At 57.8% G+C, this 16124-nt stretch overlaps 1 protein-coding gene across 1 annotated transcript in view; it reads right to left on the bottom strand.

Moving 5' to 3' along the window:
* The window catches only part of RAPGEF1 (Rap guanine nucleotide exchange factor 1), a 73750-nt gene that overhangs the window by 30007 nt on the left and 27619 nt on the right, over positions 1-16124 (bottom strand). The window contains exons 8-13 of the mRNA XM_023536557.1: positions 15907-16112; positions 15309-15432; positions 14716-14899; positions 13102-13596; positions 7797-7999; positions 5293-5448 (exon numbers count right to left, since the gene is read on the bottom strand). Of these exons, the coding sequence (XP_023392325.1) occupies positions 5293-5448; positions 7797-7999; positions 13102-13596; positions 14716-14899; positions 15309-15432; positions 15907-16112 (1368 nt within the window). The remainder of the gene's footprint in view (positions 1-5292; positions 5449-7796; positions 8000-13101; positions 13597-14715; positions 14900-15308; positions 15433-15906; positions 16113-16124) is intronic.

Raw genomic sequence — 16124 nt, 5'->3', positions numbered from 1 at the left:
GTGTCCCCTCAGTCCTCACAATTTCGTGCCCTCATCGGACAGATCGGGAAGCGGAGGCCTAGTGAATTGGGGGTGGCGCGCTGAGGTCTACACGGCAAGTAAGGAGGAAATGTGGGGAAGAGGAGGGGGAGGGAGGAAGGGTGGGGCGGGAGGGGACTGGGTGTGGTGGTGACGAAGAGTCAGCGCCAGGAGGAAGTGGGGGACACACACGCTGTGGGCACGCGGACGGGTGGGCAGAAGCAGCCAGCAAGGCCTGGGAAGATGGAAGGAAACGCTGGCCCTGGTTCTGCAGTGACAAGGTGACACCTCACACTGCAGTGCTTAGAAGGCCACTGGCCGTGGTGGCAGGAGGCAGTAAGGAGGCTACAGTGACCATGCCGGGGCTGGAGAGGAGAGGACCAGGGCGTGCAGCAGGGCATGGTGACTGGGTGTGCGAGGCCACGTGCAAATGCACTGTATGTGTGGCGGGGGAGGACAGACGGGTTGCCTCGATTCTGACTTGGGCACCTTGGGGGGTGGTGGGAACACTCACAGAATCGACAGGGACAGGAGAAGGGTTTGGCCGGAGGAGACTGAATGAACACAGGCTGAGGGCCTGTCACGCGTCGGGCCCGTGGGGCCCGTTTGCTAATCCCAAGGAGCCCGGTCCCGCGAAGAGACACTGCACTTGCAGACTATACTCTGGACAGAGTTTGAGAGTCAACGGCGTCAGGTAATCGGAAATGCCCACACGACACCCGAGCCACAGCGGACCAAGGAGGGACAGATCGCTGGAGACCCCAGGGGCCGCCCACACGTGACGGCAGCACGGCCTCGTTTTCCTGATGCTGACCCGACCAGCAGGCAGGCTGTGGGGCAGACAGGACGGATGCGGCTCAGAGAAACACCTGCCCACGCCCGGGCCCCAAAATGAGTTAGCTGTGACCAGGGCAGGAAGCCAGGGCAGGCAAGATGACGTCAGGGAGAAACGAGGGACAGGGCCGAGGCAGCGGGGAACCAGCGGGTGGACGCACACACTGCGCTAAGCCAAGTGGCCGGAGCGCGCGTGCGACCTTGGTCCACTTCACCCACCGGCCACTCCTTCTCACCCGGCTCCACCATCTCTCCCTTCTCTCCACCTCCGTCCTCGTCCCCTTTCCTGTCTGGCCTCTAGACCAGCCGGGTGCACGGGTCCTGTGATGGCTGCTGGGTTACTGCCTGGGGCTGGCTGGCGCCCAAGTGGTTGAGGAGGGGGCAGAAAAAGTGAGCTCTGGAGTGACAGGCCCTGGTGGAACCTCAGGAGCCGCACGATGTCTCGGGGAGTGGGCCCTCGCTGTGGGGAGAGCGCGGCAGAGACACCCGGAGCGCGGAGCACAGGCCTGCCGAGAGCGCGTGTGCCGATGTGTGAAAACCGGGTCCGACACCCCGGGGAGCACCGTCTGCCCGGAGCGGGACACCACCTGCCCCTGGGTCCCTGTCTTCTTTCAAACTGAAGTCCTCAAGATGACACGCACTTGACTTTCTTACCCTAGAGACTCTTTTTTAAAAACAAATAACGGTTATGATGAAAGTTTCTCGAGTTCTTCCTAAAACCTGGGTCTGGCAGCACTTTCACTCTGGATCTTGCTCCTGAGTAAAAATCAAGATGCTACAGACACATTTCAACGGATTTCCAGCATCTGACTAGATCTCTTGGTGACCGTAAATACCGTGACCTGCGGCTAGCAGAGGGGGGGTGTGCCAGAGAACAGTGTGGGGATGGAGGGAGGAGGCTTTTCTAACACCGACACTGCAATGCCTGCGAGGCACCGGCAACCTGATGGTTCCTGAGAGATCGCAAAGGCACTTGGTCAAGGGCAGAACGGACATGGGCCCAGCCTGACTTCTCAGGCTTTTTAAAGATTCGCACCGCCAGGATTCAGAGCCAGAGAAGAGTCAAGGGAGGAGACGCACATGGAGTCCCGTGCGGAGCAGATGCTGCGGGGCCCGGGGCTGGAGTGACTGAGGAAGACACTGGGTCGCAGTGAGAACACACAGGCAGCCTGGGGTCCTCACAGTTCGAGCCACCAAGGGAGAGTCGGGGACAGGAAGAGGGACCTGGGCACCATGTCAGAGAGCTGTTTCCAGGAGGGCCCGTCGCTCACTCACCAGCAGCCCCTGGGGCAGGCACACCGAGGCCAAGCGAGTCAGAACAGAACAAGGCGGCCGCCTCCCGCCCCGGGGGAGGCTGCACCCAGCTCTCCCATCCTCCCTGCTTCATAGTCACTCCCCCATCGCCCTGAACGCCCTCTGTCCGGCTGGCCTCACTGCCCAGACCACGAGTCGGGTCTGGATGCTTGTCTGTGCGCATGTTCAAGTCTCCGTGAACGTGCACGCCGAGGAGGGGACGGGTATGGACTGGGTGCTAACACTTCACGGAATGAGAGCGCCAGGCAGGCCCAGCGGAGCACTGCCAAGAGGAGGCTGGGCACTGCCCAGGACTGGGAGTAGGAAACGCCTGGGGGACAAGCAGCAGGCGGAGGGGAACTGCGAAAGCCTGGCCTGAGCCCCGGAAGCAGATGGTTTCGGCGAAGGTGTAGGGGTGACTGAGGACACGTTGAGGGATGGTGTTGTCGCTACCCTTCAGGCGGCTCTGCCATGGCCTCAGTCCTGAGGGCTGACATGTGGGGCGACCTCCCAGGATGCATGCTGGGCCTCCTGGTCCCCATCCCCAAGCAGGTCCCTCAGTGTGAACATCTCTGATTCGCTGACCTTTCCCTGACCTTTATCTCCCCAAATCCTACCTACCCTTCCAGCCACAGCTCAAGTGCCACCTCTCCCACGGAGCTCTGCTGGAGCTCGTGGCGGCTCCGTCACAGCCACCTCAGTGCGCGTCCCCTCCATGCCCTGACTCCGCCTGCTGAACCGCAAGCGCCGCGTGAGGATGGCGCGGCCGCCCTACCGGCCCTGGAACCTTCGTGCTGCCTGACCCGCACCAGGAGAGGCCCTGCACTGGTCGGATTAAACGCACCCCGGGGTTGTGGGGAGAGTGACCGAGAAGGCTTTCAGCACCCACTTCAGTTAAAATTGGTCAAAACAAGTTTACCGCTCTACAGCTTGCCTTGGCAAGAGGGTTTCAGGTGGTTAGAATCTTCTGGTAGGAGTCATGGGTCACTGAGCCAAGAACAGTGTGAGGTATCTTCAGGTTTGACAACTGCTGTACCCTAAGTGGCACCTGTCTGGTATTCCACGCTGGACTGAAGACAGGCCGAGGAACGATGGAGCGAAGAAATTTGGGAATAGAGGGCTGCTCTGACGGCATGGCCGCCTCTGCCTGGGACTCATCGTAGAACGTAAGCAGAACCCATGGAAAGAACAGGTCGGCGTTACACTAAATCACTCCTCCGGGGTTGTGGCCTATCAGATGCCGAACGTCCCTAAGGGCTCCTGAGGCCGGCCGGGGCGGGGGTGCTCCCGTAAGGGAACGAAGCACCTGCTCGGCTCGTCCCCGTGGGCTCCTTCACGGAGTGGTGCTGAGAACGCAGAAGATGCCTCAGACTCCCTCTGCCCCTGCGACGTTCTCACACCCAAACTAAATTCAAATGCCCTCACGTTGTCTTTAATTCTGTAGCAAACAGTCCCGTTCACTGACAGTCTTGTAACCCCAAGCTGCTCAAAAGGGATATTGTAGATACTCTTAAGATAACTCACACTTACTTTCTGTTCACAGAGAGAAAAAACACAGTCAAGAGCCAGGATTGTGTGAAGGCCAAGTTCTGCACAATCTGTGAAAGGAGCTTTTGCCAGAAGTGCCTGCCGAGACAGAGGGCGTCTGTGCAGGGCGGGGCGGGGGCCGCGCAGCCTTCCCAGAGCAGCTCGGGCTTGCTGAGGGCCGCACAGTGCCAGGCCCTGCAGCCTGAGGTGGGGTGCACTCCAAGGTCCCCCCCACAACTGGCAGGACCACCTTAACCCGGCTAGCAGACAGTTCCCAAAGATGGAACTGGACGAGGCCACGCTGGGAGCCCGAGCTTGGAGAGGCCTCTGAAGGTCACCAGGTCAATGTCATCGGTTTAGAGGAGGGAGGGAAGTCCAAGCAGGGCGAGCCGTCTGCCCAAGCTCTGCACAGACTAGAAGAGAACCGAGCGGCCGGGACTCCCTGAGAGAAAGGGAGATGGCAACGACTCTCTAAGCTCACGACACGTGTGCCAGTTCCCTACGACTCTACCTAATTCCCACGTTCACAAAATAAGAGGCAAGTACAAGTGGAATCCCGAAGAAAGAAACCGAGTCTGGGGCGGAGAAATGAATCACGTGAGGACAGACTAATTCTAAGTGCGGCCGAGGCGTGGCCCCTGCTGCTGTTTCGTTGGAACAGATTAAAGGGGAATCGTGGCTGTTAAGCGTTTTGGACAGATGCCGATGCCAGCGGAAGACAAGACAGACACCGTGCCTCCTGAAGTGCTTGCGTCCTCCCCTACGCTTCAGAAGCAAATCGTTTACAAACACGGCTGCAACTCTCCTCCCCCCGGCTCCAGGGCCCTCTGCCTTGTGATTTAGCAGCGACTCCCACCAAGACGCAGTTTACCTCTCTGTTCACAGAGTCTGGGCTGGCCGTGCGAGTTAACCGAGAGGATGCAATGGCAGTGACGGGGTGCCAACCCTGAGCCTAGGCCTGAAGACACCCAGCATGCTCCCATTTGTTTCCCTGGACCTCTGCCAGCTGCCACGTGAACAGGCCCAGGCTGGCCTGACGGAGGCCGATGGGACATGCGGATTGAGGCCGTGTCAGCCCATTCGTCCAGGTTGAGGAGTCAGAGATGTTAGCGACCCCAGCCACAATCAGCTGCACCTGGGCCGGATCAGCACACTCATGCTACTGACCTGTGTCCTAAGCAATGACCAACGGTTACTGTTGTTTTAAACCACTAAGTTTTGGGGTGGTTTGTTACACAGCACAAGCTAACTGACACAAACTCTGGTCACACCCTGGAAAAGCCTGTTCTCCATGGCCTTGCTTCCCACGTGAGAAATAGTCCTTTTTAACCACAGAATACTTAAAGCTCTGACCCAAGCCCCAAGGGAAGATCAGAAAAGGCCAAAACATCTCTGCTCATTTATGCCTGCGTGGTAACGCTCCGAGTGTGACCACCCCCATTTCTCCACCCCACCCTCACCCCACCCACTCACGCGGGCCACAGAGGACCATCCTGGACACCTCTTCCCACCCAGGGCAGAGTCAGCAACAGGCGGCAGCACCCACGTCGGGAGGCACAGGCTGCAAACGAAGTGCACGTTTACCAGTTTCCAAGTAAAGAGCGGCAGGGAGCGACTCACCGAGGGCACAGGGAAGTTGCCGTGCCGGCTGAGAAAGGAGTTAGAGACGGACACACTGATGCCCTGAGTGGCACTGCTGTCCTCGGGGGTGAAGGCCACTTTAGTTTGCTGGACACAGTAGGAGACAGAGGAGAAGGAAGAAGCAGCATAGGAGGCCTGCTGGACAGAGGAACGAGAGAGAGGACAGGGAAGGAGGGAAGAGCAGAGAACAGTCAGGCGTGTTTGCATCAAAGCTAAGCAGGCTGCTACCTAGCCGCTCGGACATGCTGGAGGGATGGCTTCTTGGCTCGGCTCAGGGATCAGAGAGGCCTGCGGGAGGCCACCTGGACGAGAGGTGCCTCCTTCGCTTCGTTATGAGAGTCAAAGCTAACCGCACCCATGCGCTGCGTCCACCGGAAGGGGTGGGGCGGTGGAAGGTGGCCCAGAGTGTGAGCCCTGGCCTTTGCTCTTGTTTAGGGCGTCAAGGTCCCCGGCTGTGCGTGTGGACTGTGTCATCACTCACGCTGCAGCAGAGTGCGGACCACAGGCCAGGCTGCCTGGGTTTGAACCTGGGCCCTGCCATTTGTGACCTGTTTGGCCTTGGGGACCCATTAAAGCTCTCTGGGCCTCAGGCTTTTCGTCTGTAAAATGGGGGTAACACCGTGTATGCACGTAAAGCTCTTAGAACCGTGCCTTCCGCAGTGTGTGAGGGCCAACGGGAGTAATTACTACTCCCATTTCTGTCGGTAAAATGGGGTAACGCTCCCGCTCCTTCATTTGAGAGAGGGTGCGCCGGCACAGGGCATGTCACGCAGTGTGCTTGGGCTTCAGTCAGACTTGGGCCGTGTCCCCGAACCTTCCACTTCTAGTGATGGGCTTTGAGAAGTTGCCCCAGCTCTCTCGGCATCAGTTTACTGAAAATGTAGGGAGGGTCGTGTGAAACCACGTGAGAGGCAAGTCTCACTACAGGGTGTCTGCCCACCTCCTGGGCCCCTGGCAGGAGGCTCCCGGGGGCTCCCTTCACTGCCGCCCCGCTAGCATGTTAATAGGTCCAGAGAGCTCGCTCGGAAAGGCTGGCTCCACGTGTGTTTGTGAGGGATCTGTCCCCGAACACTCAGAGGCCCACGGGCCCCACGGTAGAGAAGATGCCCTAGGATGGCCTACGGGCACCTGTGGACAGCCGCAGGCGGGGCTGAGACCACTTTAAATCTCAATGAAATCTGGCTCAGCTGTTTTAATCAAACATTTTAGGTTAGGGGGTCCCTGGGGCCGGCACTTATATTTCTGTGGTAAAAAAAAATCTCTTTGAAGTATTTTCAGAGCAATTTACATTCACATTCGGGGCAGGCGAAGAACTCAGACCTTAAGTACGATTCATGAGACACGGCTAGCCATTGGTAGGACTGGAACCCAGGGCTCTGAACGCTGAGCTCGGCCTTTCCTCTACGAGACAGGCTGTCTCTCAAGAGGCTGGCTGTGGTCCTGCTGGTCGGCCCTGCATCCACTGAACGCACGAAGGCTCAGGGCCCAACCAGAGAACTGCTGAGCCCCAGGTGGCTGCAAGGAGCAGCCCAGGGGCCTTTCTCCTCCTATCGGCAGCTGCCTCCCAGGAGACCCGGGGCAGCACCTTCCTGTCCTGTCACAATGGATGATGGATGGCCCAGCCACCACACTGGTCCCCTCTTTAGTTAAAATGCTACCAGACTGGCCAGCATATTAGCAAAACAGCACATGCAGCTCTGAAAAAAACAAGACTCCCCCTTCGGGGTGCACTCTTCCTGCAGAGCATGCCTGGATGGGGTGCTTGGATGCTTGAACCAGAGTCCACTCGGTTAGTACACTGGCAGCAGAGGACGAGGTTTAGAGGCACGCAGCAGGCACTCCCAACCTGCCCTCCCGCCTGGTCCCAGGATCCCGCAGGCTGCCCCGGCAGGCAGGCAGGCAGGCAGGCCGTGGACTTGAGCTCCATGACCCACACAGAGTCCCTACATAGGAGGTGTTTTTTCAGAGGAGGAAGGGTGCCGCGCCTGAAGCACAAAGCGGCTCTGTTTAGAGCTCTCCTGCCTCAATAGAGCTTGTTTTCCTGGGGGCATCCCTGGCCAGGGTGGATGCAAGTCCCTCTACACAGTCGGGCCCACTATGCAAATCAAGGCCACAGATGGCCCTACACAGACCGTGCCCTGTGCTCTGATGGAGTCCCTCCTTTCTGGGAGGTCTATATTGGAGCCAGAGAAGCGAGAAAAAATTGCAAGAGACTGTCAGCAGAGAAAGCAAACATTCTGAGTACAAGCCTATCCCAGCTGCATGGGGCCGGCCTGGGAAAGAAAGGCACCACCACCCCCAGGGCGGGGGGGTGGCAGAGCAGGAGACAGGCTGTACGTGAGCTCGTCGGGGACGTGAAACCACCCACATGGGATGTGGCGAGTTCGGCACCAGCCCGGGGTCCTGGCCCAGAGGGGAAAGAGGTTCTAGGTCCCAGAGACCCGTCGGGCTTGGCCGTGCGGAGCATCTGGGGGGCTGCTTACCAGCTGCCGCTGCTTGGGGGGCAGGGCAGGGGGCGGCGCCAGGTCCTGCGGGGCGTCGGCGCTGCTGAAGGAGTCGTTGAAGCCGTACACCTCCATGAGGTGCTTGTTCTTCTGCTGGTAGATGTGCTCGCTCTGCGGCGTCTGGTAGAACATGGACGGCTGCGGCTCCGAGTAGTCCTCCAGCAGCTGCATGTAGGCCAGCACTGCGGAACAGAGAGGGTGGGTGGCAGCCTCTCGAGCTCTGATCCGGGGGAGCTGGCTGTGAGGGACCCCACCCGCTCCCCTCCCGGCAGCCGGCAGCCAGGGCGGTGAAGCCACTGTGTGTGACGCCACAAGGGTGGACACGCGTCAAAACATAGCGCGTGTACAGCACCAAGAGTGAGCCCCGACCGTGGACTCTGGGCGACGATGGCGCGTCAGTGCGCGCTCACTGACGGTAACGAACGTGGCCCGTTCTCCGGTGGAGACGGAGAGGGCGACAGCGGGGAGGCCGTGCGTGTGGGGGCAGGGACATGTGGGAACTCTCCGTACTTTCCGCTCAGGGCTGCTGGGAACCCCAAGCTGCTCTCAGAAGTCAAGGCGATTATAAAAGGCACATGGGGGCACCTCGCAGCCTTGCCAAAAAGCCCTTGGGGGTTTCCAGGCGCGTCGAGGGGCACGGCCTGTGCGGGGCTCAGGGGGACGCAGCTGGTCCACCCAGTGCTCGGCATCCTGTTCCCCTCACTCAGCCCCGCTCCCGCCCTCCCCCACCCCCCGCACGCCCTCGGGCCCCACGCGCCAGCCCGGCTCTTCCCTCCTCCGTGGCACAAGAGCCCCGTCTCGCCCCGTTCGTTCCTTTCCTAACTCTCCCTACAGTCGGTCGGGACCTCTCTGGGGACCTTTTCCACTCACCCCATTTTTACCGAGCACCTACTACGTGCTGGGCCCTGCCTCGGGTGCTGGGACTACAGACGCCGGGAAAACCAATTCTCTGCCTGCGTGGGCCTCAGCCCCACCTGGGGAAGACAGCACTGTCCTGCGGTGGGACAAACATGGGGGAGAAACACGCCCCATGGACAACAGTGAAGGGGGTGCTTCTCTAGAATATGGATGAGCTATGTGACGGGGAAGAGCCCTCCACGCTAAGGCCCCAGGGGGACAGTCCAGGGGGGCAGAGCACAGCTGGCCAGGGAGGAGTGAGGGAGACGAGCCCATCTCCCAGGAGGGGGCGTGGCTGTGTGAACGGGGCCAGGAAGAAGGCCAGAAGCGTCCCGTGGGTGTGCTTGGAGCTGCTTTGCCTTGAGAAGACAATCTGGGCTGCTGGGGTTGCTCAGCTGGAAGGTCTCAGGGCATATTTTCAAAGCAGATGCAACAGGATTTACTGCCTCTCGCTCAAGAGTCGAAGCTCTACGTGTCCTGTCCACTGCTGAATCATTAGTGCATGGCACACACAGGTGTCCACAAATACTTGTAGAATGAATGAATGAAGGGAACACCTGTCCCTACCTGGTGACTTGTTAATGAGGCCCTGGGCAGGGGCCTGTAGAAGCACCACAGAGTACAAGTAGCGACAACCACACTCAGCCCTCCCCTTCCAGCTACAGGGCTTCGCACACCCTCGGGAGAGGGCAAAGCGCAGAAAAGCGCTCGAGCTCACACGTGCGCACCCTCTCCCTAGAAATCCTCTCGAAACCCGTAGCCCTGGCCATCGCTGCCATCTGGCGCCAAGCTGCTGCCTCGCCGTGGAGCTGCCTGAACCCGTGGCCTTCACGGCGTGGCGGCACCCACAAGGAGACCTCCCAGTAGAGGACAGCAGGGATGTCACCTGCCCGGCTGGCGCGTCTCAGTGGTCTCCTCCTCGCAGGCAGGTGTGGAGCCCTCAGCCCTCACGTGGCGGCATCCAGTACTTTACTCCTGACTTCTGGGGATAGTGATCTGAGCCCCACCTACAGAGCCAGGCCCTTCTGAAGGCTCCAGAGGGTTCTGGGAGACGCAACAGTTTGGAGCTGACTGTGCCAGTCGCCTGGCGTGCTTACGAAGCTGTGAAGGCTGGGTGGGAGCAGAAGCCCCTTCTCCAATCCCCATCCACCTCGGTGACCTGGACCCTGCACCTGACATTCTCCACAGCAAAGTCTAGGTCAAGGCAGGCCTGAAGTCCTGTACCACCTTTCCCTTCCTCCAGCAGCAAAGGAAGTGCCCAGGTGTCGGGACGGCCCCTATACATGTGAGTGCCAGCGCTTGGAGGAAAGGTGCTGCTGTGCCCTTGACACCTGGGTTAGGAGTGAGTGAGCACTAACAGTTACCTGCAGAGACGCTGCGCACACACTAAGGGGGGGTTCAAGTGACCATGACAGCTGGAGAGAGAAAGGGCTCGGGTTAGGAAGCAAAGGAACTTAAGTCCACGTGTGGCAGGTGTAGGGACGGCAGGGAGCTAAGTCACCATCCTGAGTGCTTTCTCCTTGGGTCGTGTCACAAATGCCATGAGCACCTGCTAGGTGGAGCTGAGATTCAGACAGCAAGAAAAAATGGCAAGGACAGTTATGCAGGGCTTAATCTCATATTTTCAAATAACTGCAAAGTCGGGGGTTTAGTTGGAGACCTAAGCCCGTCAGAGAACGAAAGGACAGAGACACTTTGCTGAGAAAGGCAGTCACGAAGGTAGGGAGATCACCTCCTCTGTACCTCATTCAGGGTCAAGGTAGATAGGAAATGCCTTTCTCTAGGTATGTCTCTCTGACACCCTCCACTGAAGGAGAGGTTCAAAGTCACCCTCTGTATTTAAAATAATCAATAAGAGCGTCTTAGCTCCAACACACACTGAGTGAACTTGGCCAAAAAAGGCAGGCAGGGAAAGACGGTCCCCCTCCGAGATCAGCTGCCATGGCTGCTACAGGTGCAGCTCAGAGTCCCGCTCAGGCCCTCCAATGCCTTTTCCTTAATGCTGTACATCCGACACCACTGGGTTCCAGAGGAAGATGCAAGGCTACGAAGGTGACCCCAAATGCCTGCCCACCGTTCCCTAAGACTGTACACGACCACGACGGGAAGCTTCGGTAAGACGTGACCTTCTAACACCGAAGTCCTTGTGGAGACCTGCTAGCCGAGCACAGAGAGACAAGAGGGGCACTCGCACCTTCTAGAAACGAGGAGGACCAGCCCATCTCAAAGGCTCTGAGACCAGAGCGGCTTGGCCGGCTGATGCTGGTGGGGCTGCCCTCGACACTGGGGCCTGGGGACCCTCAGGACGTCGGAGCTACTGAACGATGAGGCACCTGTGACACTGCGATGCCTGCAGTGCTCTGTCAGCGTCAGCCAAACAGATGCCTATCCTCTCCTCTCCCTCACAGTGACCGTGAAAAGTTCCCGTGAGGTCAAAGACCGAACTCTCTGGGGTCCTCCCGAGGAGTGACGAGTGGACTTAAGATTAGGGCCAAGCCTCAAGTTTGAGATCCTTTCCCAGGGCGCAGAAAAGGCCACCAGCTGCGTGGGGCCACCGCTGAAACCTGGGTGGGGTCTCCAGGTGTGCGCTCCCCTCCTCGGCGTGGCAGGCGAGGTTCCATGCTGGCACGCGGGCCTGCCTGAAGCCTGTGTGTTCTTGTCCTTGGGAAAGACTTAGTTTCTTTGAGCTCTGGTTTCTTCACCTATAAGATGGGAGCTAATGACACCTGTCTGGAGGCAGTAAGGACCGAAGACTACAAGGTGTGTGAAGCTTTAGCCCAGAGCACGGGACACCGTAGCTTTTAAAGGTTTATAGCACAAGTGCTACAGACATTGATGGATGCGATAAAGCCTGAATGAACAGAAATATTTCAGGCCCCGAAGACTTGAGGCCTTTCAAAGGCAACAGTGGCCGCCTGTCCCTGTCCTTCCCTCCCTCACAGCCCTGCCCCTCACACCTATTCTACAAGCTGGCAGAGAAGGCTCTCGGGTCCTCGGCCTGCAGTGCCACGCATCGCTGCGGCCTGCACGACGCCATCCTGCCCCACGTTCGGCTTCAGAGGACCCCTAGGAAAGGGTGCGTGCGCCGACCGGCATGCTGCTCCAGCCTCGGCAGCGGGGTGGACGGGAGAGGCCGACGGCTCTTGAAACGTCTGCCCGTGCAGAGGGAGAGGCGTGGGAGGAAACGTTTCTGGCGTGGCCATTCGCAGCTCCCTCCTCAAGTGCCCTGGTTTCTAATGAGCCAGTGTACACGACAGATGGGAATGACATCATTAGCTTTACAGAGCCAGCTCTCTCTTTCCAGCTGGGGGACCACACCACCGAGGCTATTACATAAATTGGGTGACACCCAGTGAGGAGCTGGGGAACACGTTACGCCCTCGGTGGCTGCTTCCTTCCACGGCCCACCCAGCTGGCCGTCAGGGCAATCCCTGCTGCGTTTAACCGGCCGGGTCTCCCCTTCTTTGAGAGTGGGCCACCCTAGGCAGGGCCAATCAGACGCTCTCACTGGGGAATTTGGAATAGAAATTCAATTTCGTAGAAGTTTTCTGCTGGATGCTTAGCCTGAGGCCAGTGAGTGCCGGGGCTGTGGGGCTGATGTGGCCACAGACACATCCACATGGTGACAGCAGGTCCGCCCAAGAAAAGCAAAGCAGAACTGTGCTAGCGGAGTGGGGAGAGGGCAGGGCCAGAGACAGGCGACGTGGAGCAGTTGGGGGGCTGGCCGAAGAAACAGTATCCAGTAGAACTCGACTTAGGAATTTGATGGCAAATTCACAGTTGGAAAATATTCAAACTATGAAAATCCAAAATTTCAGCTCTACCCCTGGGCCCCTGTAACACTGTATAGTAAAATATCTGGTCCAAGATGTATCCTCGGGCCATCTCAGATTCCAAGTCATTATGTGACTTTCTGTGCCTGTGGACAGAAGACAGTGGCACCTGGGATCTGAGTGCCCCCCATCCACTTCCAGGGACCCTGAGGAAACCCCTCTGGGGCTGCGGTAAGCTCCGCGTCAATCCGCTCATCCACCATGCTTTACCCAGATGCTGCTGTGACGCCAGGACACTCACTCGTTTCTCTGCGTCACCATGTGTTCAGGTCAGAAGGTCAACTGACTGCTGTCTACAAGAGGCCAGACACCTGGACTCTGTGGGGGCCAGGCACGAGATTTTATAGAGGCCTTAAGGGGGGGTCAGCTTATCAGGTTTTAGAAACGATCACCAGTATTGACAAAAGGCTGCCGGGAGTGTCCAAGTGCCTGCGGTCCTATCTTTTATGAACTTACACGGCCATTGGTTTGATTCTGGTCTAACGCTTAAATAAAACACGGCGCCGCTCGGGTCACAGAACGTGCTCCCTGACGAGAGCGCAACGAAAGCTTACTGTGTTTGTTTTTCTTCTCTGGTAGAGGAGGCGGTTTTTCTGGGTCACCCGTTGATTCAGAGACAGCGAAATCACCCACAAATTCGACAGAGGCTGAAGGACCCCCTTGCTGAAAGGGGGGGATAGCAGCGAAGGGTGTGAAGGGGCCGGCCGGGGCCGGGTTCTGCAGGTCGCCCTCGGAGACGTTGTCATACTGGGAGGGGTGCCGCTCGTAGGACACCCTGCAGCCAGAGCTGTCCGCGGTCTGGGAGGCTGCGCTCCTGCGCTTCTTCTCGGGGAGGGCGGGCGGTGTGTCCATCTGCTGCCCTGGGGCCAGGGGCCCGTCTGGCTGGGGACAGCTGACAAGAGGCAACTGGAAGGGATGGCCGAGAAACGAAGACCCAGATTCCCCCAAGGACTCCGGCAACGGGCTAAGGTTACAGGCCACTTGCTGAGGTATCTGGTCTGCGTTCGAGAGGTCTTGCTGAAGGAATTCATAGTCAGGGTCATAATGATCTGCATGCACAACAGGAAAGACACGCGTGAGCCGCCAGACCCCGCAGAGAGAAACCACCCCTCCCCCCGCCTTTACTCATCCCATTCATTCGAGTGGCACGAGGCTTGTCTCCTGTCTCACCTAGACGGGCCCTAACTTTACTTTATATTCTTTATTCTTCTGCCTGCTTATAACAGTAAAAACAGATACGACTGTTCACTACCCCAGTCTTTGTACTTCCATGTAGTTTTTGAATGTCTTAAAAGAGAATGCATGACCGCTGTAGAAAATGTGGCAAAAAAAAAAAACACCCTGCTAAAAAATCACCCACAATCCCATAATCTGACTGTAATCTGTTTACAATTTAATGGATTTCCTTAAAAACCTCCCCTCTCCCACAGGATTTTTTTTTTTTAGACTGAACTTAGAAGATGCTATGTAAGTGATCTCGGATTTTGTCCACTGATCAACAGATCTCAACTGATTTTTAATGGCTACATAGTATTCCACCAAATGGATATATCGTAATTCATTTGATTTTCTACCACTGAGTATTAGACTACTTCCAGTTTATCACTCAAGCTAAGGATGCTGAGATTACGTCCATGGACCGAAATCTTGCTTTTTATCTGATTATGTTAAGATAAACTTACAGAAGTGAAATACCTAGCTCATGGGACACGAACTCCTTAATGCTCTCTAAGCCTCATGCCGAGTGGCCTTTCAGACTCCCCCCGGCCCACGCCGCGGGCGGTCCGCACCGGCAAGGAGTCTGCATGCGCTGCTCACCTGCTTTCACCCCGTCAGAAGCTGTCAGGGGCTCGCCCTTCATCTGTAGCTCTGAGCACAGATGGCTTTTAATTTTAGCAAAGGGAGTCGAATTATACACCGACAGATTGACCAGAGGAACAGCTACCACTTGAGTGCCTCCCGGGTGGTTTTGCACCCTGATTTTGTCTAAACTTTCAACCTCCTTGAGGCAGAGATGGGTATCCCCACTGCGCAGATGAGGAAACCGAGGCCCAGATTTTCAACGACTTGGCTCAGGTCACAGAGCCAGTGACTGGCATCGCTGTCTGACGCCCAAAGAAGCCACTAGGGACGATGACTCAGCAGTGGCAAAGGTGCTGGCAGCTCACCTAGGGTTTCACAGCTCGTGTTGCGGGAGCACTGCCCGCTGTCCCTGTCCAGGGAGGACAGCTGCTCGTCTGACCTGCTGAGCTTGCCGATGCTGCCGCAGGGGGACAGGCGGGGGGACTCTCCGCCGTACGAGTGGCTGCCTCCTGACAGTCGCCTCTGTGCGTAACAGTCCACGTCAAAATCCTCGTGTGGAAAAATGAAGAGAAGCCCCAGTCACTTCTGAGAAACGGTGGCAGAGACCGAGGGAGAGGGAATCGGCACGTTTACTCTAGGAGGAAACACTGCCCGAGTCCTCGATGTGAGCAGGGGCACCCCGTCTGTGACTTCCGGAAGGAAGCCATTAGTTAGGGGGGGCCGGAGTGCGTGGCCGGGGAGGGCCTCGGGGCTGAGCTCAGGTGTCCTCAGGAGACGGCCCTGGGCTCCAGCCTCCCCACCGCTGCCCCCACCCCAACGTGGGAACGTCCACCTGGCCCGGCAGAGAGAGCAGGGACTAAGGAAATTTCGGCCCGTCCGAGGGAGAGCGTCGTGACCAACACGGCATGGAAGGGGTCAAAGTCCCAGACCCAGAGCCTTTCCAGACGGGGCTGCTCACCTGCCTGTTAATTCCCACAGGCAAGCTGGAGCCGCTGGTGGCTCTACTCATGGGGGCCACGATGGCCACTCGGGTCGGAGAGGGAGCCGACTGTCTTTTCTTTGGTGGCAATGCTGGCGGAGGGCTGGGACAGAAGGAGAAATCCCATCACACCAAACAACCCAAATACAACTCGCTGAAGTGATATTAAGGCACGGAATTATTCATTACTCATTATTAGATACTTCACACCTACTTTTCACACCTGCAACTCCCATCCCACTCCCCTTCTGCCAAAATAAACCTACCGATGCCAAAAAAACTAAAATCAGAAAAGTCCTTTCTTTTCCTTCCATAATAAATTGGAGCGGTTTTCACTTGGCTGAGGCTGAAAGGCAGGCCGCTGGGAGTTCTGGGAGCGTGTGGCAGGGGAGAGCGCTGGGGCTGGCTCACGGCCTCTGGGGTGCACCCCCCGCCCCGGAAGGCCAAACTTCCACGGCTTCCACCAAGCAAGGGCTCCAAGTTCCTACCCTAATGGCACTATCTACTTCTCAGCTCATGCTGCATCTGCCCATCAAATTATGTCACAGGGGAGAGTGCCAGAAAAACAGAAAATCACCTATTATCGACCACCCGAATGCCAGGGAGAGGGGGTTTGGGGGGTGCGGCCTCCTCATCGGCACAGTCCAGGGGCAGCTCGGCCGACGGCGACATGGCGGCTGTCTTGTTCAGGATCTCCACCTCGCGATCCGTCAGGGGGAGCTCGGACTGGCTGAGAATGGAAAAGAACTTGGGGTTACAGAAGGCCACAGAGCACAAGCAGGTCTGGAGAGGGTC

Source organism: Pteropus vampyrus, unplaced genomic scaffold (assembly GCF_000151845.1).
Source record: "Pteropus vampyrus isolate Shadow unplaced genomic scaffold, Pvam_2.0 Scaffold158, whole genome shotgun sequence".
Classification (NCBI taxonomy): domain Eukaryota; kingdom Metazoa; phylum Chordata; class Mammalia; order Chiroptera; family Pteropodidae; genus Pteropus; species Pteropus vampyrus.
Note: the sequence above shows the minus strand (reverse complement) of the source record. Positions and strands in the feature narration are given on the sequence as shown.